General features: G+C 44.9%; 1 protein-coding gene across 4 annotated transcripts in view; it reads right to left on the reverse strand.

The window, feature by feature from the left end:
• ASTN2 (astrotactin 2) overlaps positions 1-24,139 on the reverse strand; it is an 881,464-nt gene that overhangs the window by 741,127 nt on the left and 116,198 nt on the right. For all 4 annotated transcript variants that reach the window (XM_086683845.1, XM_086683843.1, XM_086683844.1 and 1 more), the window contains exon 2: positions 12,807-12,994. In XM_086683845.1, coding sequence (XP_086539971.1) covers positions 12,807-12,994 — 188 coding nt within the window. The remainder of the gene's footprint in view (positions 1-12,806; positions 12,995-24,139) is intronic.

The following is a 24,139-nucleotide window of genomic DNA, read 5'->3' on the forward strand; positions in this document are numbered from 1 at the left end:
TAAATACAATCGCACATCTGCATAAACCTCCCCCCTTCATTCAAGAGAGGAATTTTTGGAGGCGGAAGGCAAGATAGAAAAGGTGGCAGGCAGTAATGGAGACAGAATTTCCGTTAACTGCTGTAATTAATGTTATGTCTCATCGGGGAGAGATTAGGAAAAAACAGAGAGGGAAGGAAGAAAAAACAAGTATTATTTTGCTATTAAAGACGCCCTTGAGCTGGGGAACATTAGCAGCAGAAGTTTGAATTGGGTAATTGTTTGACTGTATCGGCGGATGTGCAGACAGGATGATTACCACAATGAAGTGAAATATAGCTGTGTGCAACCTATATGTTTATGGCTCCCGCAGCATGGAGCCGGAGGCCTTCTGCTGAGTACAGATCACAGCTGGGGGACGTCTAGAAAGTGTAGTGAGGTGGGGACCACCCACCCACACAGGCACATAAGCCCAAGTGCGCATTCGTGAAGTCTAGCCAGCAAGGCCATTTCTGGCACTGACCTGACACATGACACTGAGTCACTCTGAGACCTACAGGCTTAGTTTCCATATTTGTTTTCACTCTCAACGAGGGCACTGGACTCCCTGTGTTTTAAAGGGGCTGAGGTTGTCTTGCGGATTTTTTTTTTTTTTTTTTTTTTTAAGAATTAAGTTGGAAATTTCTGCTTTCCTCACTTCTAAGCACTTATGATGAGGAAGAAGTGGCTGTCATCTTCCACAGTCCAGAGTCAGGCCCGTCTGACTGACACACAGGGATGTGAGACCAGATGGTTAAGGAGATGGGCCCCGGGAGAGGTCGTTACCCACCTTTGCCCTGGTAGCAGAAGAAATGTCTTACGAGAGATCACTTGGAACCAGAAATTGTTTTTTTTAACATTTATTTATTTTTGAGAGAGAAAAAGCACGAGTGGGGAGGGGAGCAGGAGAGAGAGGGAGACACAGAATCCGAAGCACATTCCAAGCTCTGAGCTGTCAGCACAGAGCCCGACAACGGGGCCCGAACCCATGAATTGAGAGATCATGACCTGAGCCGAAGTCGGATGCTTAAACGACTGAGCCACCCAGGCGTCACCAGAAGTTTTTTTAAGTAAACTCTACACCCACTGTGGGACTCAGACTGAGGACCCTGAGATCAAGAGTCACATGATCTACCACGTGAGCCAGCCAGGTGCCCCTGGAATCAGAAACTTAAGTTTGATTCAGGGCTCAGGCACCAGCCATGTGATCTTAGAGACGAGTTATCTTAACTCCCTCATCCGAGGTTTTATCGTTTGTCAAACAAGATCAATAATAGTAACAATATCAATGAAACTGATGACTTAGCATTTGCATACAGTCCACATGTTACCTCATTTTAATTCCACAAGGTAGAAATTATCAGTATTATCATTTTTAATGGGGGAAACAGACACAGAGCAGTAACTTAACCAACAGGAGTTAAGTGGCAGTTAAATCATAAGGCCAGGATTCTGACCCAGGCAATCCTGCTTCAGACTCCACACTCTCTTTGTTTTTAAACCCTTTATTTTGAATACAGGGGCACCTGGGTGGCTCAGTTGGTTAAGTGTCCAACTTCAGCTCAGGTCGTGATCGCAGCTCATGAGTTCAAGCCCCACGTTGGGCTCTGTGCTGAAAGCCCAGAACCTGAAGCCTGCTTTGGATTCTGTGCCCCCCTCTCTCTCCCCGACTTGTGCTCTGTCTCTCAAAAATGAATGTTAAAAAAAAAAACTTTATAAGCCTGTTATTTTGAATATAGACTCACGAGAAGTTACAAAGCTGGTACAGAAGAGTTCCTGTATACTATTTATTCAGTTTCCTCCAAAGTTAAAATCACATATAAAAGAATAATCAAAACCAGGAAATAAATGTTATAATACATTAACAAGACTACAGACCTTATATGGATTTTATTATATTTTCTATCAATGTTCCTTTTTTGGTCCAGGATCCCATGTGGCATTTAGATTCTATGTCTGCCCAGTCTTCTCTTATCCGTGACAATCCCTCAGCCTTTCCTATCTTTCATGATTTTGACACTTTTGAAGAGTGCTGGCCAATTATGTCGTAGAATGTTGCTCACTTTGGGGTGTGCCTAATTGTATTCTCACAATTACAATGAGGGCACACATTTTGCACAAGCATCAGGAACGGCATTGTGCCCTTCTCAGTGCATCCTAGCAGAGGATTCATGATGTCGATCTGTCTTATTCCTGGTGGTGGTAACCTGGATCACTTGGTTAAAGTGAGGTAGTGGGTTGAATGGTAGACCCAAAAAAAGATAGGTCCCCATCCTAGTCCCCAGAACCAGTGAATGCTACCTTATTTGGGAAAAGAAAACAAACAGAAAAAAAAGGTCTTTGCAGATGTAATTAAGTTAAGATCTTGCAAAAGAAGATCATCCTGAATTACCCAGGAGGGCTCTGAAGCCAATAACTCATGTCCTTATGAGAGACATACAGAAGAGAGGACATAGAGAAGAAGGTGATACAAAGACTAAGGCAAAGATGTGGAGTTATGTATGCAGGAGTATTTATGTATGTATGTATGTAGTCCCGAGCCACAGAACACCTGACACCTCCATAAACTAGAAGAGGCAAGGAACAGATTATCCCCTAGAGCCGCTGAGAGAGTACAGTCCTACTGAAACCTTGATTTTGGATTTTTGGCCTCCAAAACTGTGACAGAATAATTTTCTGTTGTTTCAACAGCCCCCCACTTTGTGACAATTTGTTACAGCAGCCCTAGAAGCTGATACTACTTATCTACTAGATTCTCTACTATAAATCACCATTTTCCTTTCATAATTAATAAATATTGGGGGGGAATACTTTGAGATTCCGCAAATATCCTGCTTCTTCTTGAAGTTTCACCCTTTAATATTCGTATATATCAGTGGATCTTGTCAGTAGTAATTTTAACAGTGGTGACTGTCTAATGGCGATCTTCTACTTCCCTCTTTCCTTCCACATTTATTTATCAATTGAGATTCTATTGTAAGAAAGAGCTATGTCTTCTATCCCATTCATTTATTTAGTCTATTATTTATATCAGTATTTCAGAGTCAATATTCTTTTTTAAAAAAATGTTTTCAAATGTTTATTTTTTGAGACAGAGAAAGAGAGACAGAACACGAGCAGGGGAAGGGCAGAGAGACAGGGAGACACAGAATCTGAAGCAGGCTCCAGGCTCTGAGCTGTCAGCACAGGGCCCGACACGGGGCTCGAACTCACAAACCATGTGATCATGAGCCTAAGTTGGACGCTCAGCCAACTGAGCCATCCAGGCGCCCCCAGAGTCAATATTCTTTTTTTAATTTTTTTTTTCAACGTTTATTTATTTTTGGGACAGAGAGAGACAGAGCATGAACGGGGGAGGGGCAGAGAGAGAGGGAGACACAGAATCAGAAACAGGCTCCAGGCTCTGAGCCATCAGCCCAGAGCCCAACGCGGGGCTCGAACTCACGGACCGCGAGATCGTGACCTGGCTGAAGTCGGACGCTTAACCGACTGCGCCACCCAGGCGCCCCCAGAGTCAATATTCTTAATAACTCCTGCCCAACTTAGCTCAAAGGATGTTTGTGAAGGTCAAGCATGAGCGTGAATTAGGGAGAAATATTTTAAAGGGCAAAAGGAAAAGAAGGGATGTTCTCTGAGCACTGTGCTGAGACATTCCATGTGTGTTCTCCCCTCAGCCCCATGAGAGGTCCACAGCCTCACTGTAGATTCAGGAGACAGTAACAATCAGAGAAGTTCAGGAATGTGCCTGAGACAAGCAGCAATAAGAGAGTCATACTCTGAACCAACATCTGTCTGTCCAAACGTATGTTATTTCCACCAGACCAAGTTGTCTTCTGAGGACTGGGAGGGGGAGGAAGGGGAACTAACTGAAGGTGGATCTTGAAGCTCTATTGTGTCCAACGCCAAGTTCACTGGACATTTTCACCGTGGGCTGACTCAGGGCATGGGGGAAGGGGAATATACAACGTGAATACCGCACAGCACACGTGCATTCATTCTGTGTTGTTAGAATACTGCACACACAGAAGCTTCAGGTTCTTTTTTCCTTTTTTAATGTTTATTTATTTTTGACAGACAGAAAGACAGAGCACAGGCAGGGGAGGGGCGGAGAGAGACAGAGACACAGAATCTGAGGCAGGCTCCAGGCTCCAAGCTGTCATCACAGAGCCCGACGTGGGGCTCAAACCCACAAACATGAGATCACGACCTGAGCCGAAGTCGGAAATGTAACCAACTGAGCCACCCAGGTGCTCCAGAAGCTTCAGGTTCTTGAAGCAAAATGAAATGTGCAACAACAAGCCGGAGTGTAAAGGTGGAGAGTGGTCACCAAGAGAACATCCCCCTCAACTCTGTCAACCTGCCTGCTGCCCTTCCTGCCCCTGCCATGCTTCTCTGCCATCTCTAGATCTCCCCTCTCCCTTCTCTTTTCCACCTTTTCCTCTGCTGCTTCTTCTCAGATCCACTGTGCCAGTGCCCCCCTCCATGCCGTGCAGGAGGCCTTCTGTCCCTCTCAGCCCCTGACTTCCTCCTCATCCCCCTCCTCACCCCAGGACCCTTCTACCACTTTTTCTTGGGCTTGGGTTCTATCTGCCCCTCCACCTCCACCCTTCCTTCCTCCCTGCCTTCCTCCCTGTGTGGTTCCTTCCTCCCTGCCTTTTATTCTGCATCCTCTTCCCCTGTCTCTGCTTCTACTGCTAACTCCTTACCAGTCCATTCCTGCCAATTTCCTTGTATTTTTCTACATCTCTCTCATTATCATCAGCTCCCTTTTTCTCAGTTTCCCTCTCTGTCTCCGATAGTTTCTATACACCTAACATAGAAGAGCTACTCAATGAATATTAGCAGATGTCTATTTTTCCTGTCTGTGTTTCTCTCTGCCTCCCTCTGTCTCATATTGCAGATTATTTTTTCTTATACACAGTCCTATCCTGCATCCCAACTGCCTCTGTTCCCCTGTCTAGGTTGCCTCTTGCCATCTCCAGGATTTTCTTTCTGGGCTTGACTGTCGGCCCAGACAGACGGGGTAATCCAGATGGAGAACATCCTTTTTCTAGCCTCCTTCTCTCCACCCGCAAAATGAAGGTGGGGTTCAGTCTGCTGCCGTATGCAACCGTCCACATGCCCATTCTCTGTAAAGGACTATACACCTCTGCCATTGGCTTTGGGTTGGGCCACACATGTGCTTTGGCCCTGGCCACAGAACGTGAGAGAACCCCCTGTCTGAGCACTAGCTTGCAGAAGCGTCCTCGATTTCCACCAGTTCTTTTGCTCATTCCCTCTGCCATGGAGACCAAAGGTCTCAGGCTGGGGCTCCCCTTCGGCCAAAACTGCAGAATGAGAAGACATGCGGAGCTGAGCCACAGAGACCGCAGCTGCCAACACGGAAGGCGCGTGAGCAAGAAAGCACTGTTTGGTCAGTCACCAAGATTCAGAGCGATTTGTTTGTAGAATAAACGTGTGCCAGCTGACTCATCTAGAAAAGTTGGATTCTGCAAGGCCTAAGGTGCTTTGGGCTCCAACATTCCAACCATATTTTATAGCTCCGTCGCTTCTGCAGAAACCTAGCCAAATCCTTTCATGGGCATTGTCTCAGTTCAATGCCATGATTTCAATCTTAATTCCACTTTTACAAATGACCAAACAAGAAACTCAGAGAGGTGAAGACATCCAAACCTCCATAGCTGCTATGAGGAAGACTCTCAGCTTGAAACCCAGGCTCCTGACACCAGACTATGTTCTTTCTACTTCACTATGCTGCATCCCTAAATGCTGTGGGAGATAAGTCTCATATCCAATAGATGGAAGCCATGGCTTATCCTTCTCACGGTCCCGTAAGCCTAGCTAGAGACCCTACATGCTTTTAGTACATCCTTGTTGTTGAGGTAAGTCAAACCTGAACTACCAGGTTCATGTGGCTTGAATTTTTAAAACTTAATGCATGCATCTGTGATTTTTAAAATTCTACTTTCTTAAAAAAATAAACGGGATTCATGTACATAAATACATGTACATAAGTACATAAAAATGTACATGGTGTATCTGTATTGCCCAATCTTATCATGTCCTGCAACTGATAAACGCTTGATGATCTCAACTTATAGATGGGGGTCTTAAGGCTAAGAAGGGAAGTGTGTGCCTATGGTCAGGGAGCAAATGAGTGTTAGGGCTGGGACACCTGAGTCCCAGGCCACAGCTTCATGGCTGTATGTATCGCGTGTTTTTTTTTTTTTTTTTCTGCCACTATATCATTGTCACCTTTCCTTTTAAAATAACCCCCCTTAGGATGTTTTCCTCACTATTCTACTTTCTGTCCAAAGGCTTTTGGGACCTGCAGTCTGTAATGGCCTGGTTTCCCCTGTCCTGGCTGCCCTGGGCTTTCTTCAATAATATCACTTATAAATAACACAGCAATGGCACTTGTTATTGGTGAAATCCGCCCCCCCCCCCACACACACACACAAAATATATGTAGGACTCCTAATGCCCAATACCTCAGAACATGACCTTATATGGAGAGGAGACTGGAACTTTATGGAGGTAAGCAAGTTACAACAAGGTCATTATGGTGGGCCCCACCCAATATAACTGGCATCCTCATAAAAAGCGGAAAAATGTGGATGCAGAGACAGACACACACACAGTGAGAATGCCACATAAAAATCAGAGCTACGCTGTCATAAGCCAAGGAACTACAAGAAGCTGGAACGGATATTTCCCCTAGTGCCTTCAGAAGGAGTGTGGCCCTGCCCACACCTTGATCTCAGAAATCTAGCCTCCAGAAGTGTGAAACAACACGTTAGGTCACTCAGTCCATGCGCTTTGTTACGGCAATCCTCGGAAACTAATACGCGAATAAAGGGCAGAGTCCTAACACTTAGGAAGACCCAGCTATGTGTCAGGCTCTAGCCGTATGTACCTTATGTGAGTCATCTTACAACAACGCCCTCAGGCAGTTACTTCCATCCTCACCCCATTCCAGAAGAGGAAATGGAAGCAGAGGGAGGAAAGATGCCTACGTTACACAGCTAGGAAGTCAGTAATGGAGCCAGAATATGAACCTGGGGACCCCAATCCACAGTTCTTGCACATTAGTTATATTCTCTGTGCCTGCATGTTCTCAAAAGTAGAACAGGAGTTCAACAGAATATCTGTTGAATTGGGATTGTGTAGAGAATTGAGTGAGTCAAATATATGCTGACAATACAACACTAAGTGTTTAAACCATGCTTATTAACACTGTTATTTTCAGGGGTGCCTTGGTGGCTCAGTTGGCTAAGCGCCCGACTTCGGCTCAGGTCATGATCTCACAGCTTGTGAGTTGGAGCCCTACGTCAGGCTCTGTGCTGACAGCTCAGATCCTGGATGCCTGCTTCATATTCTGTGTCTCCCTCTCTCTCTGCCCCTCCTCTGCTCACGCTCTGTCTCTAAATAATAAGTAAACATTAAAAAAAAATTAAAACATTGTTATTTTCAGATCCTTCACAATTTTAACTATTTTCTCGTAACTTTTCTAATCATTGTTTCTCTGAGCATGGGATCCCCAAAAGTAAACACATTGTTTCAGGTCTCATCTAGAACCTCTAAAACTAGTTATTCAGAACACTAGTCTTTCATTAACACAACTTAAAATGTGGAAACAGGGGTGCCTGGTAACTCAGTTGGTTTGTGAGTTCGAGCCCCGGGTCAGGCTCTGTGCTGACAGCTCAGAGCCTGGAGCCTGCTTCGGATTCTGGGTCTCCCTCTCTCCGTGCCCCTTCCCCTCCTCAAAAATAAATAAGCATTACAAACGTTAATAAAAAAATACATTAAAAAAATAAAATGTGGAGCCACTCTTACCACTTTCGACAATCAGAGTCCATATAGTTGGCTCATTCTGAGCTTGTGGTTGACTTTTTCAAAGCTTTTTTTTTTTTTTTCTTTTCTCTTATTTTCTTGCAGATAGGATTTTCATTGTTAGGTTTAGCAGGCAAGGAAACCACTGCATGATTGAGTGATTAAATCAATGAACTAAGGAATGCATGATATGCTGTGAATGAATAAATGCAATGGTTGGGGAAATGATCTAAAGTCATTTTTCACAGAAAGCTTTAAAAAGAATTATCCCCAAATCACACAAATCCTTTAAACAAAGCTTCTGATTGAGAATGGGAATAATAATTCCTTAGATTTATGTGGCATTTTATAATCCTCAAAGTATTTTTCTATATATTATTATGCCATAGAATTATAGATCTTATAAGTGTGAGAGAACCACACTAGTCATCTAATTTAAGTATTATTTCTCTCAAAATCCTGATGACTAGGGCTTCTACCCTTTGCTTTCCTACCCCCAGAGACAAAGAACTGACTACCCCTTACTCCGTCATCGAGTGCCAGATAGCTCAAACACTTAGAAAGGTCTGTCCTGCCATGGACCGGGGTATTGGGCCCTTATAACCACCCCTTCACTGTGGCCCACCCGTATAAATGGTGGGAGAATGAGGGAAATAACAGTATCTATCCTACAGAGTGTTAGAACAATTAAATGGAATAACCCATGTGCTGCAACTAGACTGTGCCTGGCATACAGAAAGTCCTCAATGGTGGCAGCCATTAATTTCATTGTGCAGGACACTGGCACATGTAGCTGCATTCAGTACCTAGAAAAACTCTCAGAATTAGGGAACATTATCCCAGTTTCACCAATGATGGTTTTGATTTGGCCAAAGTCATAAAGCTAGCAACAGAGATACTATTCAATATTGGAGTTGACTTCCAAGTCAAACCCCCACCCCCTTTAATCTACCCACAGATTCCACACAAGGAGGAGTCTGTGCATGAATCTGCCCATAAGGTCTTATAAATTTAAGCCAACAGCTGATGCAGAGAGAAGAAAAATGGCAGTCTAGTATGCAGAGTAAGGGCGGAGGTTCTGGAATCAGCCTATATAGGGTGAAATACTGGTTTTCCCGTTTAATCTTTGGGTGACCAAGTCACATCAAATAGCTACTGAGTTTATTAATATCTCAGGTTCAGGTCTTAACAAACTCAGAGCATGCTGGTTCCATTCCAGAAGGCATGAACTATAGCAGGTTCTAATGACTGAGCTGGAGCTGGTTACCCTACATGAGTGGGCAGGACGCTTGTCCTGAGAAAAGAGAATGGAGGACACTGACCCTAGAATGATTTGGATCTTCTCACAAACGATCTCAGATCTTCACCAAATACAGAAACAATGCAAAATTTGATAGACCAGGAGCCATCCTGCCGTGAGTAACCATGTGACTTGAGTTTAGAATCTTGGGAAAAGCCTGCTCCCAGAACTGCATTCCTGTTAACCACATAGGCTTAGAAGTCAGTTAAACTCACTGCATCTCCAGTTTCTCATCTACGAAATGGGAAAACAGATTTTAGCCACTGTGAATGCTATTTTCAATGGTTGTTTAGGGGACAGGAAAGCAAACATTCTTTTCGTTCTTGCTGAACTGTAGCCAGACCAGCAAGGACAGATAAGAGTCTAAGCCACAGAGAGGTGTGCTGTCCAGGCCAAGTTCCACTGTCTGTCTGGGGGATCCTGGATGACTTGCAGCCTATATGGGACCTCAGTTCATCCATTTATGAAATGAAAAGGTATATTAAATCAACACATCTTAAAGTTTTCAATGAAAGTGCCCCTAAGACTTGTACCCGAATGTTTATAGCAGCACTTTCAACAATAGCCAAATTATGGAAAGAGCCTAAATGTCCATCAACTGATGAATGGATAAAGAAATTGTGGTTTATATACACAATGGAATACTACGAGGCAATGAGAAAGAATGAAATACAGCCTTCTGTAGCAACGTGGATGGAACTGGAGAGTGTTATGCTAAGTGAAATAAGTCATACAGAGAAAGACAGATACCATATGTTTTCACTCTTATGTGGATCCTGAGAAACTTGACAGAAGACCATGGAGGAGGGGAAGGAAAAAAAAGTTAGAGAGGGAAGGAGGCAAACCATAAGAGACTCTTAAAAACTGAGAACAAACTGAGGGTTGATGGGGGGTGGGAGGGAGGGGAGGGTGGGTGAGGGCATTGAGGAGGGCACCTGTTGGGATGAGCACTGGGTGTTGTATGGAAACCAATTTGACAGTAAATTTCATGAAAGAAAGAAAGAAAGAAAGAAAGAAAGAAAGAAAGAAAGAAAGAAAGAAAGGAAGGAAGGAAGGAAGGAAGGAAGGAAGGAAGGAAGGAAGGAAGGAAGGAAGGAAGGAAGAAAGAAAGAAAGAAAGAAAGAAAGAAAGAAAGAAAGAAAGAAAGAAAGGAAGGAAGGAAGAAAGAAAGAGTGAGCCCCTAAGAATAAGAGCTAATGGTCTTAGGTGCCAAGCCCTCTGATACAAGTGCTCGGTGTACGTACACAGTAAGTATTGGTGGAAGCCTCGTTTACAGATGACAAAAACAAGGCACAGAGGAATTTAAAACTTTGTCCAAAATCATCCAGAGTGGTAAGCGGCACAGCAGGACTTTACACCCAGGCACTCGGGCTCTGGAACCTGTGCTTATTATGAACCTCCACGTCACCCTACCTCACCTCAGAGAAGCCGGGCTGCCATCAACAAATGCCTTGGGGTTCAAGGTTTCCTGGACATGACTCTATCTCCTGAAGAGGTAGTAAGGTGAGGACAGGAAAGATCCAGATTTTGGAGCCCTGAAGATGGAAAAGAACTGGCGGGACCACAAGGTGGTAGCCTTGGGCCACATTAGTGTGAGGGCAGGGAAGATCTGGATTGTGCCAACCTCCACAGGGCCTACTCTGCCAGCCACATCTTGAATTCCAGATTCGTGTGGGTCTTGATGAGTTCTCCTTTCCAAGCTGAACTCACTGAGCAGAATAAAAAGGTGAAGAACACCTACAGTCCTTGGAGACAGAGTGTGATTTAGTGGAAGTAACACTGAACCTGGAAGCAGAGAACGTCCATTCAGGGCTCATTTATAATTGAGATTATACCATCTAGGTTACTGGGCTATGGGAAGGATGTAGACAAGTAAACGTGAGGCCAAATCCAGAAAATGCTTAATAAATATTAATCAAAAACGGAGTCTCACTCTCCAACATGAAAAAAGTAAGTCACGCCCCCTCGAGTCTTCTTAGCATCAGATGGTGTCCCATGCCCCGTGAACTCTTGAGCAAGTACCCTGAAACAGTTGCACCCCAAAGTTAGCATGCAGGCACTCACTTGGCTTGGCATGTGGCTGCATCATTTGCAAAATATATATATGGGAAAAGTCTATCGCACTCATTCCGTGAATAACACAAAGGCCTTGATTTGTTTTTCCACGTGATAAGCATGCGTTAGGTCCAAAATTAACACTGCTGTCTGGCTGGGGTATGTGTGTGTTTTTCCAAAAAGAGAAAACTTCCAAGCTCTTACTCAGCCCTAATCAGAATGTCTAATGCACAGTGTTCGGTGAAGAGGAACCAGGAGACTGGAGACCAAGAGCAAAGGTCTGTCCCCAGTACAGATTCTCAATAAATGTTTCTGACTGTTGAATGGAAAATACAGGAGTGCACAGTAGTGCTGCTTTGCTGAGTGGCCTTATGCCAAATTCTTCACCTCTCTGAGCCATACCTTTCTCACGTGTAGATTGGGAATCACATTTCCTATCCTTACGCATTCGGCAGAGCCGTGCTACAAGAGAAAATAATGGCTTGAAGAGTGAAAAGCACTAGGGGGATGTCACTTGTAGCTATTATCAGATCTCTTCTTGAGCCAATTAGACCCTGTACATTCTGCATAATGAATTTGTTTTTTCCTATCTACCATGCAGAGCCATTAACTACAGCTTTTTGAAGAAACCATTAATATGAGCCTACATACATTTTAGACCACCATTCAAGTGATTTAAGCCCTAACAGCCTTCTCTGAAGAGAGAGCAGACTCCAAGAGCTCCAGGTCATAGGGCCGACAGAGATGGAAGGCCACTTCACCTCTCTGTGCCCGTAACTTCATCTCTCACATGGAGGTGACGTGCCTGACTCCACGCATTCTTGGTGAGAATGCAATGAGATAATGTCCTTAAATGTGCCCTGCACAGTGCTTGACACACGCTTGGACAGTCAATAAATTCTTGCACTGAGAGAAATAGTGTGGAGGACATAGTTCAGGCTTTGTAGTCAGACATGCTTAGGGGTTCGAGTGCCCAAGAGCATCTCTGTCTCTTACTAGCTATGTGACCTTGGGTAAAGTTTCTCTGCCCCCGCGACTCAGTATTCACAACTACAACAGGAGGGTAATGGAGGGGCTTCGATGTGTGACTATGGCTAAGCCTAGCCCAGCGCCAAGGGTCACCATGTACAATCTACACTGCAGAGGGTATTGTGAGGGTCAAAGCACCTGGCCTATGAAAGGCACTTGGGAAAGGGCAGCCCTGCTCCAATTCTGTTCCGATTTTGTTTGTTCAGTCATTCCTGGAAAGGCCAGTTGTATTTTGGAGCACTGAACCTCAGCCCTCGGTGGAACAGGCCAAGCACGTGACAGATGTTAAACAGCTATTCCCAGAGATGTCGGCCAAAAGGCCAAGGAGCTGGAGACCCTTTATTCTCTTCTCTGAAGCACAGTTAGTTTGTCACAGCTGACAGATGATGGATGGGTATGCATCAGTCCAAGTGACACCACAGAATCCACCTGACCTTCTGCTTATCATTCTAACCTCTTGCACTCAGCCAATTCTCTTCCACCTGCCACTGGCAACCCCTGCCTCCCTCCACAGTCTCCCCAACTCACCCTCTCCATCCCCTAGCACCTTACGGCATTCCCCCTCACTCACCATCACAGAAATGTGGAGAATGTGCATCTGCTCCTCTACAATCTCTGAAGGCTCCTGGAGTGTGGGCGCCGTGGCCCGGGCCAGCTGCCCGGCACTGCTCATGGAGACGTGGAAATACAAGGTGCCATTCTCGAGCCATTGCTGTCTCCAGTGCACCAGCGAGATGTCCGCCGCGGTGCCAGACATCTCTGTAAGACAAGACCAAAGGTGCTGGGTGAGCGGCATTGCCTGGACCTTGGTTTTCCAGGGAGGGAAAGAGCCACACATGTTCAGGAGATCAGAAGGCACCTACTTTGGATGCCTTTCCATCCATCAAATCTATGAGCCGGACACCATCGCTTCCATTTGTACGTGGTCAACTGTGGCCAAGAATCTCCCCAAGCCACAAAGTGTAAGAGACGGAATTTGAACCCAGTCTGTCTGGGGTCCTTGTGTATAGCACCATCCATGATGAGGCAATTCAGTCCATTCAATCAAAGTGAGCAGAATCAATCTAAGCAAGAGAGTCAAGAGTTTACATTCTCCTGAGGCCGTGGAACTAGAAGACGATGAAGGGAAGACATCTCCATCCATGAGAAGAGCAGGGGTTTAGAGTGTGAATTCTTTAAAAGCTGAGTTGGAAGCGTCAGGGCATCACTGCAGAACCCCGGAGCTGGAAAGGCCCAAGAGAACATGTGGCCCAGCCTGGGTGCCTCAGAATTACTCTTTATAGGAAAGGAGCTTGGCAAAGGGGTTGTTCTGAGCCTATTTCTCCTGCTTCAGTCAGAGAAGCCCCATTTTTTGCTAGTGTATATACTGCACCCCCAGCAAGGGAGTGTTGGCACAAAGTTTCCATGGCTTAAAAATACTTCAAAAGTCACTGCCCTACACTAATGTTCTCCCATGACCAAGGGGAAGTTAGAACCTCCTAGCAAGCTACAGTCACCTGACCTCTAAATTATTATTTTAATAGTACTTCCATTCAGTACCAACATAGCCTCTTATTAAATAAGAAGGGTGACAGCATTAGCTTTCAGGAAGTGTCCTTGCACTGGAGGCACCTGGCTGGCTCAGGCAGTAGAGCATGCGACTCTCGAACTTGGGGTTGTGAGTTTGAGCTCCCGCTTTGGTGTAGAGATTACTTAAAAGAAGTGTCCTTGTACCAAGATCATACAATCTTTTCATAATGTTGCCTACTAGAGGGAATATGTCCCTGGAAATGTCCTAGAAGGACAAAGGCCTATCAGGGTATCTTATGAAGAAAGGGGAAGGTTGTTAGGGTTCCAGGACTTCATTCAAGCGAGGGTTACCATAGGAGACGAAAACACTCCATCGTAGACAAGTAGCTGTAATGATGTCTGGAGCTTGGAGCTCTGCACTACAGAGCTGACCTAGGGGTCGTATTCCCATAGTCACCAAAGACCTCATATACATGTGTGTGTAGACACACACACACACTTAAGGAGGGTTGGTGGGGAAACAGAGTTAGAACTTCGTTTCCAGTCAGCTCGCCCTATGCCCCACTACAACCCCCGCCAAGTCTGGCGACACTGAAGGAAACAGAGTCACCTTGAAGAGATGATGTTTGCTCACCAAATTCTACTGAATTATTCTTGCATCGTCCACCCCCCATAGACTAACTCCTTGAGGTTCACAATCAACAGTCCTTAGGGAAGAGCATCTAGCACTTCATAAGTGCTATAAAAAGGTAGCTATTAATATTTATTATCATTATTATTATTAACAGGCACAGGATCTAATTTACCCTTCAGCTGCTCTGAAAAAAAAATCCTTGAGACATCCTTGACTGCTTGCTTTCTTTCCCTCTCCTCCTCCAGTCCACCAGGAAATCCTTCAAAAGCCACCCCAAAGTCCCTTCCCTTCTTGGCTCCTCTCTTGCAACCACCTGGGCCAAGGTACCACCCTCTCTTGCCTGACTTACTACAAGCCATTCCTAACTGGACTCCGTTCTTGCCTCTCTGCTCTTCTGTCCATTCCCACACAGAAACCAGAGGAGCCCTGCCAGAACCTGTTAGCTCCCATCAGCCCTCAGCGCCAAACCGTCAACAGCCTCCCACCTCATTCCAAGTAAAAGACAAGGTGGCCAGAACACAGGGGGTTACAAGTCCAAGTGAAAACCTACCTGGGATGCACTAAGAGTTGAGCAGGGCTGGAGACCATCACAAGGACCCTAAGAGCTCACTGTGGGGTGCCACGGGAGAGGCTGGCTGGGTGGCCAGTCTGTGAAGTGGGCCTCTTCCCAGCACCTTCTCTCCACACACCGCCCCACCTCCTGGCCTCAGCACCCAAAGCCCTGGCAGCAACGTCTCTGGCAGCCAGCCAGCTGGGCCGAAGCAAGGTGAAGACATGGTAAATGGCCTTGCTCAGTACCTCACTCGTATTTCTCCCAGGGCATTAAAACCTATAACCAGAGGCCCAGAGAACCCACGGCTACAAGCTGCCTCTGGAAATGGCTGCCTCTCATTCAGCAGCTCCAGAAAAAAAGGACCCTTGTGCCAATGGACCGCCAGGCACTTACAGTGCCACATCTGATCGACACAGCCTGGGACAGGGGAGGCAGAGTCAGTGAAGGAGCGCTGGCTAAAATCTGCACTCTTCACTCCTGGAGCTCTCCCTCCCCAGCCTGTGCTCAAAATCCCACCATTGAAGAAGCCTGTCCTCCTCATGTTCAGATTAGGAAACGGAGGGTCACAGACGGTGAGTCACTCACTTAAGGCCACTGGTGAATGTATGCCCAGATGGACCCAGTGGACTTCCAGTCCACACAATTTCTACTATGCCGGTAGCTCTTACAACATCTCCTTTTCCTTGACTAAATTAGCCCATGAACCAAAACTAGATTGAGCTCTTTGTTTGCTACAGCGATGAGTGCACAGTCAGCAGACAGTAAACGTTAAATGATAATAACAGTGTGTGAAACACAGTAAATATTGAATCACGGAGATCAGCTCTGGACTCACTCTATTACAAAGGAAGGAAACTGTTGCTGAGGCGGGGAGGAGGGCCATGGAGCCTCAAAGAGAAAACCACCTTGGCGGAAGCAGAAGGCCTGATCATTCATTCCCTCATTCATTCGTTCACTCACTCATTCATTCATTCATGCTTGTGTTTGTTTATTCACTCATTCAACACACTTCATTGAGGGCCTACTCAATTGTGAGTACTTTAGTAGTTCAGAACATGGAATGAAATGAGGCATAATCTTGCCTTCAGGAAGCTCAGTCCTTTCTTTAGTGGCAGAAATTCTACCCACTGCCCATCTGGCATCTCCCTGCCCACACATGCACACACTCTCCATTTATTGTGGCCCAGAATCTGCGTATTACTCTGACTGATCCCCTCCTCATGTGCTCCAGCCCTGCAAACTTACAACCATTACTCAAACAGACCAGGCTTACTCTTACTCTTGTCTCAGGAAAGAAGGACTCTTTCTCCTGTCTGTCTGGAACTCTCCTCCCAGACCCTGCAAACCACTTTCTCCTCGGTGTTAGTCTCCCTGACCAAGTGACACCTGTTCAGAGAGGCTCTGCCAGTTTTAGCTAAAGTTCTCTCTACACACATCACACTCTCTGGTATCCCCTTTACAAAAACTTGTTATAGCACTTATCACTATTTAAATTAATCTTGTGCATTTTCTAAGTTTATCTATTTGAGAGAGAGAGCATACATGAGCGCTAGTGGGGGAGGGGCAGGGAGACAGAGAATCCCAAGTAGGCTCCACGCTGATAGCACAGAGCCTGACATGGGGCTCAATCCCACAAACTGCAAGATCATGACCTGAGCCAAAATCAAGAGTCGGATGCTAAACCAACAGAGCCACCCAGGTGCCCCAATCCTATGCATTTTCTTAAACATGTATTTAATGCCTGCCTCTCCAGGAGAGCAGGGATTTCCTGCCATATCTCATGTACTTTTAAAAGTGCGCCACGCATAACAAGTGCTCAAGAAAAAATTACTGAATTGCCAATGATGAATACATGCACACACACATATCCATAATAAGATTACGGAGGTAGAGTTTAACCTCACTAGAGTATTAAAGAAAGAGTAAGTAAGCTCCACTGGGAATCTGAAGGTGGGACAGGACTCTCCTAGCTTAGAGACAAGGAGCCACTCTAAAAACATGGTGACATGAACGTTGCAAAGAATGGGCAAATATTGTTGGCCTTCAGAGAGAGGAGGCATGGAGACAGGCTGGGCAGTTGGGTATTTCAGGGTACTAACACCGCATGTGCAAGTAGGAGTGTGGTGGGATGTCAGCTGGAAATGTACTTCAGACACAGGGTTAAGGGCTTTGAGTCCCTAGCGACACAGTGTACTCTCTTCTGCATGCGGTCGGGAATCAGCAAAGTACACTTGATCAGAGCGCCAGTCCTTTGTCCATTAAAAACAGGTCAAAGAAATACTAGCATAACCAAGGCCAGCTCCTGAAATTCCCCGCTGATTGATTTTCCAATTGCATTTTCCCCAACCTCTTCCCCTAGTCCTTCCATATAAACATTTCATTGAAGTCTTCAAGTCACATTACAATCAAACTTAAAGCAAAAGGGGGACTAAACGCATTTGGTTGGGAACCAAGACGATTCCCATAAAGGCAGATTATGCTGACATGATGAATATAAAACGAAACAGCAGATATTAAAGTAGGAGAATTGGTGCGCCATGCCTTCCGGCGGTAGGCTGACTCCACTGCCTGCCTCCCTCCCACCTCGGATAGCCTGGTTTTATATTGGAATCATAAAGAAACACAGGGATTGCCTTTTCACCTTTCTCTGTTCTCCCCCCATGGGCTGCAACTCGTGAAATATTCAATAGGCTCAAATCCCCTCAACCACCCGCTAAAGCCAAGTGAGCGGATCAGCCTTCATCAGTGATTCTGGGTAGACCGCCATCCTGCCTCAGCAGCCACAGATGCCTTTCAGCCTCCTGGAAAAGAAATAAAAATTCCCGAAGGCGTGTTGTGCTTTTAATTGGCTTGTTCTTCCTAATCTATGGCACTCATTGTATTTTTATTTAATTCCTGAAGGTCATTATGAAAATAAGCAGCTCTTCTGATCACCAGCCATCTTGGTAACATCTCCCAAGTGGCTAACTAACCCTCCGTCAGATTCCACAGCTCCAGCTGACCCTCCAGCAGATTATTCACAGAAGGCCAGAGAGCGCTTCTGATGAGTTTGCAAATGGTCTTTGCTTCGCTGAGGGAAGGCAGACATTACGTGAGACGAACTCACTGCCTAGGTACAAAGAGTTGAGAAAGGTAGAGATGTTAACTTCCATCATCCTTGCCATTAGCTGTCCCAAAATTCATGGGGGCGGGGGTGGGTCATCTCTACACAGCAAGTCCTGCTGAGTGCTTAGGAAATATATCTCAAACACACGCCCTTCCTTTCATGTCTACAATGGTTGCCTTAATGCAGACCTTTATCGTCTCTCTTGTGGAATACTTCAAATGGCCTTGTGCCAGTCAGGGTCTTATCACAGAAGAGAAGACACACTCAGTAAGGTCGCTGAGAAGGGACTGTTTACAAAGACTTTGGAAGTATATTAGTCAGGGTCCTCCAGAGAAATAGAAGCAACAGGATATACATATATTTGTATAAGAGAAAAAGACTTATTACGAAGGGTTCGTTTCTATGGTTATGGAGGCTAAGAAGTCCCAAATCTGCCATCTTCAAGAAGGAGAGCTAGTGGCACAGTCCAGTCTAAACCCAAAGTCCTGAGAACCGAGGGAGCCAATGGTGTAAATCTCTGAGTCTGAGTCCAAAGGCCCAAGAACTGGAAGGGCTAATGCCCAAGGGCTGGAGAAGATGGGGTATCCTGGTTCAAGCAGAGAGCAAATTGTCCCTCCTCTACCTTTTGGTTCTGTTCAAGCCCTCAACAGGTTGAGCGATGCCTGCATTGATGAAGGCCTTTCTCCTTTCCTTGGTCTACGGATTCAAATGTTAGTCTCTTCTAGAAACACGCTCAGAGACACATCCAGAAATAATGTTTTACCAGCTCTCTGGACATCCTCTAAACAAAGTCAAATTGCATAAAATTGCATAAAATTAATCAACACAGACAGGATTAAGGTAAACCAGTGATGAAGCACCTCAAGGTTGACAACAGCAAGGAGCTGTCACCACCCTAGGCCCAAAGGGGCAAGGGGAGGGGTATTTATAAAACCATGAAACAGCCACAGTTGTAGGAAAGGGTTGCCAGACAGGAGTTGTGGCCTTCAGTAGAATAACCCAGCTACTGACAAGGCACGGCCCATCATGGGAGTGGTGGGGTAATAAATGCTCCAACCTCACTCTCCTTCTACCTGCTAATCTCTTGCAGGTGCCTTCCATGGGCCAATTCCAACCAAACACCCAAGGCGGAGCAACTCATACAGGTCAGTCTTCCAGGGCCCTCAACAAGGAGGAAAGGGTGAAGAGGGGATCTTAGGGAGTCAGTGGCGACTACCTAGAAGGCCCCAACTGGTATGCCTACCTCCAGGCTTCCTTCCAACCATCATGCAAATAGCTACCAGGATTAAATTTCCAACTTATAAATCTGACCACATCATTCCCTTGCTCAAAATCTTTCAATGGCTCCTGATTCCCCTCAGGATAAAACCTAATTTCATGAGCCCAGCACCTGAATTTCTCCTCTGCCTTACCCCTCTTCACTCCTTTCCCTGCACTTACACATTAAATCTGATCAAATATTTATGTAATCTCCACATATAGTGTACTCTTTCCTAATTCAATGTCTTTGAAGATGCCTTTTTTTTAAGGCCAAGAGAAATCAGTTTAATTTTATAACACATCATTTCGTTGCCTCGACTAAAAATGCTTCTTCAGAGTCTGGGAGACCCTTTCCTACACAACCCTATCCCCTGCTCTGGAAGATTTCCATGACCCCCATATGAGCTAGAAGTTCCTTTACGCTTCTATAAAGAGGAAGTATTGCATGCTATATAATATCATAGACCCTGAGAGACCAACTGCTTGAATTTGAACAACAGCTCCCCTGTGCTCAAGCTGGGGGTCTTTGGATAAACTTTTTACCTTATTTGTGCCTCAGTTTCTTCATCTGTCAAATGAGGATAATAATAGCACCTGCTATTATAGAAATAGAGCTATTTTTCTGCTATTATGGAAATAAATAAAACACCTCATAGAGTTATTTTGAGAATTAAATAAAATAGCACAAAATAGTTTTTAACCTTAATCTGGATCCTCAGTAAGCATTCCAGTTACATTTGTTACATATTACTTCACACACATAATTACAGCATCCTATTTTACCACTGTCTTGGTCTTTGCTATTTATCTATGCAGCATTTGGTATTTACCTATGTTAAAATGTGTTTATACAGCTGACCTCTCTCTTATTGGACACTAGTACAGGGACACTTCAGAGCCATTTGTGTACCTGAGTGCCTGAGACAGTGGCCAAATGCAGGGCAGAAGGCTCCACAAACATGTGTTGAGTTGAACTGAGCTGTCCCCGTATCTGAGTTCAAATGGGCATGGAGAGGACGGAGAGAAGAAATGCCAACTGAGGACAGCAGCGATGGCTTGATTCCCATATAACGACACTACAGAAATTTACTTAACATCTGGCTCAAGTTTAGGCGCCCTGGAGAATGCAAATGAAGAGAAAGCCTTCAAACGTTCAGGGTGTTTGCATTTCTGATGGAGACAGACAAGAAGTTTACACAGAAAATAGATAATCTTATGATTCTGTTTAGACATAAGTATGCGTGTATACGGCTGGGAAGAAATATACTGCAACAAAATACACTGCAACATCAAGAATAGTGCTCTTTAAATGGTGGGATTGGAGGCGATTTTAATCATGATCTGATTCATTTTCCTCTACATTTTCTACATTGAATATATATTACCTCTGCATCTGCTAGAGGCAGATACATGCTCACTTTAAAGATTCATTTAGTCAACCAACCTTTTCTGAGATCTGGCATTGAGGAACTCTATCCTCGGGAGCTTGGGCCAAGGAATGGAGAAAAAGCATGCTATAAATAACTATAAATCAAAGTAGAAAGCTTAAAGGAGAGGAGATGACTTCTGGCTGGATCTAGAAAGTTTCTTTGTGGAGGAGCCTTAAAGGATGGGCAAGATTTCAACAAGTGGCCGTGTGGCAGAGGGCACTGTAAATGGATGAATGGCACAAAGGCAAAAAGACAGGATTGCAGATGCAAAAGGGGGTAGTGGGAGGAAACCAGCAGAAAAAGCAGAGGGTCATCAGTGCAGAGGGAACAGAAGGATATAGCAAGTCTGCAGAGAGGAAAGTAAAGAAGGGGCTGCCTTTACCTATGGGCTATCTCCCAGAAGAATAACGAGTATGAGGCCCCACTTGGGACTCCTTCATACAATCAGATCAAGCCCTAGTTGGGAGGTAAATGAAGCTCTCCAAATACCATAAATTAAAATGACAGGATAAATGGATGGCTGATGAATGGGTGGATGGATGGATAGATCCTCGTCTTTCTAACCTAATCGATAATCACACAGTCTGGATTTGTGAAAAGAACACTGAATCTGGAGTCACATGCTGAGGTTTGCGTGATACTTCTCCACCAACTAGCTAGTTTACCTGAGGACAAGTCAGAAAGCCTCTATGATTTTCTTTCTTTATTTGTAAAGTGTGTGTGTGGTGGGAAGGGTCACCTACTATCCTACTTATATCACACCTGACACAGAATTAAGAGAAAACAAAGCCATGCCTAGCAATATGCTTAGAAATCTCGAAAATCTCAGTCCTAAAAGCAAATGCCATCATTGCCCCCATCATTCCAGAATATAGCTTCCACGGGGCACCCAGCTGGCTCAGTCGGTAGAGCATGTGACTCTTGATCTCAGGGTTGTCAGTTCAAGTCCCACATTAGGCGCAGTAGAAGTTACTTAAAATAAAATTCTTAAAAAAATATATAGCCTCCATAAATATCTTATGACTGTCTAAAATGTGTCGGGCACAGTGCTAGGTCCCGCAGATTAGGTAAATCAGGCTTAGTGCCAGGTCCCACAGATCAGGTAAAAAAGACCAATTTGATTGCTGCCTTCCATTCCAGATGAATGTTCCTCCATGGCCACTATCCAGCAACAATGGCCATATTTTCCTCTTGCTTCAGTTTCATTCATTTATATATATATATATATATATATATATATATATATATATATATATACACACACACACACACACACACACACACACATATATGTGTGTGTGTGTGTGTGTGTATATATATATATATATATATATATATATATATATATTTAATGTTTATTTATTTTTGAGAGAGACAGACAGAATGCGAGTGGGTTAGGGGCAGAGAGAGAGGGAGACACAGAAGCAGAAGCAGGCTCCAGGCTTTGAGCTGTCAGCACAGAGCCCAACATGGGGCTCAAATTCACAAGCTGTGAGATCATGACCTGAGCCAAAGTCAGACACTCAACCGACTGAGCCACCCAGGCACCCCTCATCCATTTATATATTAATCATTCATTCATTCATTCTTGGTACAAGATTGCGTCTGTCTAGGTAACTGCTGTCCTCAGTCCTTAGCATGCAGTAGGTGCCCAACAAATGTTTGTTGAATAAATGCGTCACTCAACCCACATTTCAGGGGTTCCCTGCCCTCAAGAAAATCACAATCTAGGAGAGCAGGAAAAGGAAAATCAATGAAAGTGACAATCCTGTTGTACCGGTCACGAGAGAGCATGCACAGGGTGTCACAGGAATGTATGTGAGGGGTGACTTAATGCTCCTCATTTATCAGGGGTCTGGACAAGGTAAGCAGACAGAGTCTATAATCTGGACATTTTATAAGTCTAAGCGATCCTGATGTCAGACCAGGTTAAATGCCCACAGGATGCATCACTGAGGTACGTGGATTGGGATTTCACCTCGGCAGGGTAGGGGGGATAGGGGGTAGAAGATGGAGAGACAGCGGGGGCAGGGATGCAGCCAGGGGAACGGCACTTGGACGAGGACACCCCAGGAGTACCTCAGACCCTCTCCTTCCTCACCCCCATTTGTCAGCTCATCTATGCCTTTGCCCCCAATCTGCCCCTCTCAATTCCTTGGAGAACTGTGTCTTTGGCAAAAACAAAAAACAAAAACAAAAACAAAAAAACAAAAACCTGCTTTCCCTGGCCACCCAGTGGAGATAAATAATACAGTTATATCCAGGTAAATAAGGGAGAGGAAGAGAATTAAGAGTTATTGGCAAGGGAGAAAAGCACATCATTTCAGATTCTATTTGAAAATAGATGGATAGTTGACAGAACTGAATCTTATTACTCCTGGTTACTCTCTCCTGAAGCATTTACCTCCCTCCCTTGCTGCATTTTTTCACCTGGTCTTTCTTTGTCATTTAGCTTCACTATTTGCTCTTGGTTTCTCTGTGTATTTGCTCTCTCTTTCTTTCTTTTCCTTTCTTTGCTTAATGCATCCAAACAATCAATGAATTTTTTTCTCTCCCTCCCCTATTTCACAACATTGCAAATGGATGTGGAGAGGGAGCCCAAAGAATGGGGACAGGGACTAACTTTCACCAACACCCACTCATGTGTGCCAGGCACTCAGCTAGGGGCGGGAAACCCACATAAATAAAGGAGAGAGTAGGACATCCATTGTTCAGCTGTGCTACCCCAGGACTCAACAGGTGACTGGATGCTCCCAAGATCTTCCCTCTAGAGCATGGCAGAGCGGGAATTCAAGCTCTGGTTTCTTGATTCCAAATCCAGTGTTCTCCCCACTGTCCTAACTGGGCTGAGAAAAGGAGTTTGCATATTTGAGTAAAAAGATGGAGGGACCAAGTCCACACCGGGGGTATGCCAGGAGTACCAGGACAGTACCTCCGAGTCAGCCAGGTGCTCTGTCCATATATCCCATCATGATGGAGTCATTTGCGGGGTGAAGTGTTGCTTTTGAGCCCTCTGTTTTTAAAATGAAAATCTCTCCTGGGAGAGGTATATGAAGCGTTCTGTCTTGGGGTGAAGTAAATTTTTAAAACCACTTTGCTCCTTCCTGCTGAGCGACCTTTAGTAAGTTAGGTTTATCTCCCTAAGCGTCACTTGCCTCCTATGGAAAATGAGAGTCATAAAAGCAATCTCTGGGGCACCTGGTGGCTCAGTCAGTTGAGCATCAACTCTTTATTTCAGCTGAGGTCATGATCTCATGGTTAGTGGGATCAAGCTCCATGCTGGGCTCTGTACTGACAGCGGGAACCTGCTTGGGATTCTCCCTCTCCCTCTGCCCCTCCCCTGCTCTCACAGGCTCTCTAAGGAAATAAATTAATAAATGATCTATTTTTTTTTTAAAGGCAATCTTTAACA

Source organism: Puma concolor, chromosome D4 (assembly GCF_028749965.1).
Source record: "Puma concolor isolate L17-30 chromosome D4, mPumCon1.1.hap2, whole genome shotgun sequence".
Classification (NCBI taxonomy): domain Eukaryota; kingdom Metazoa; phylum Chordata; class Mammalia; order Carnivora; family Felidae; genus Puma; species Puma concolor.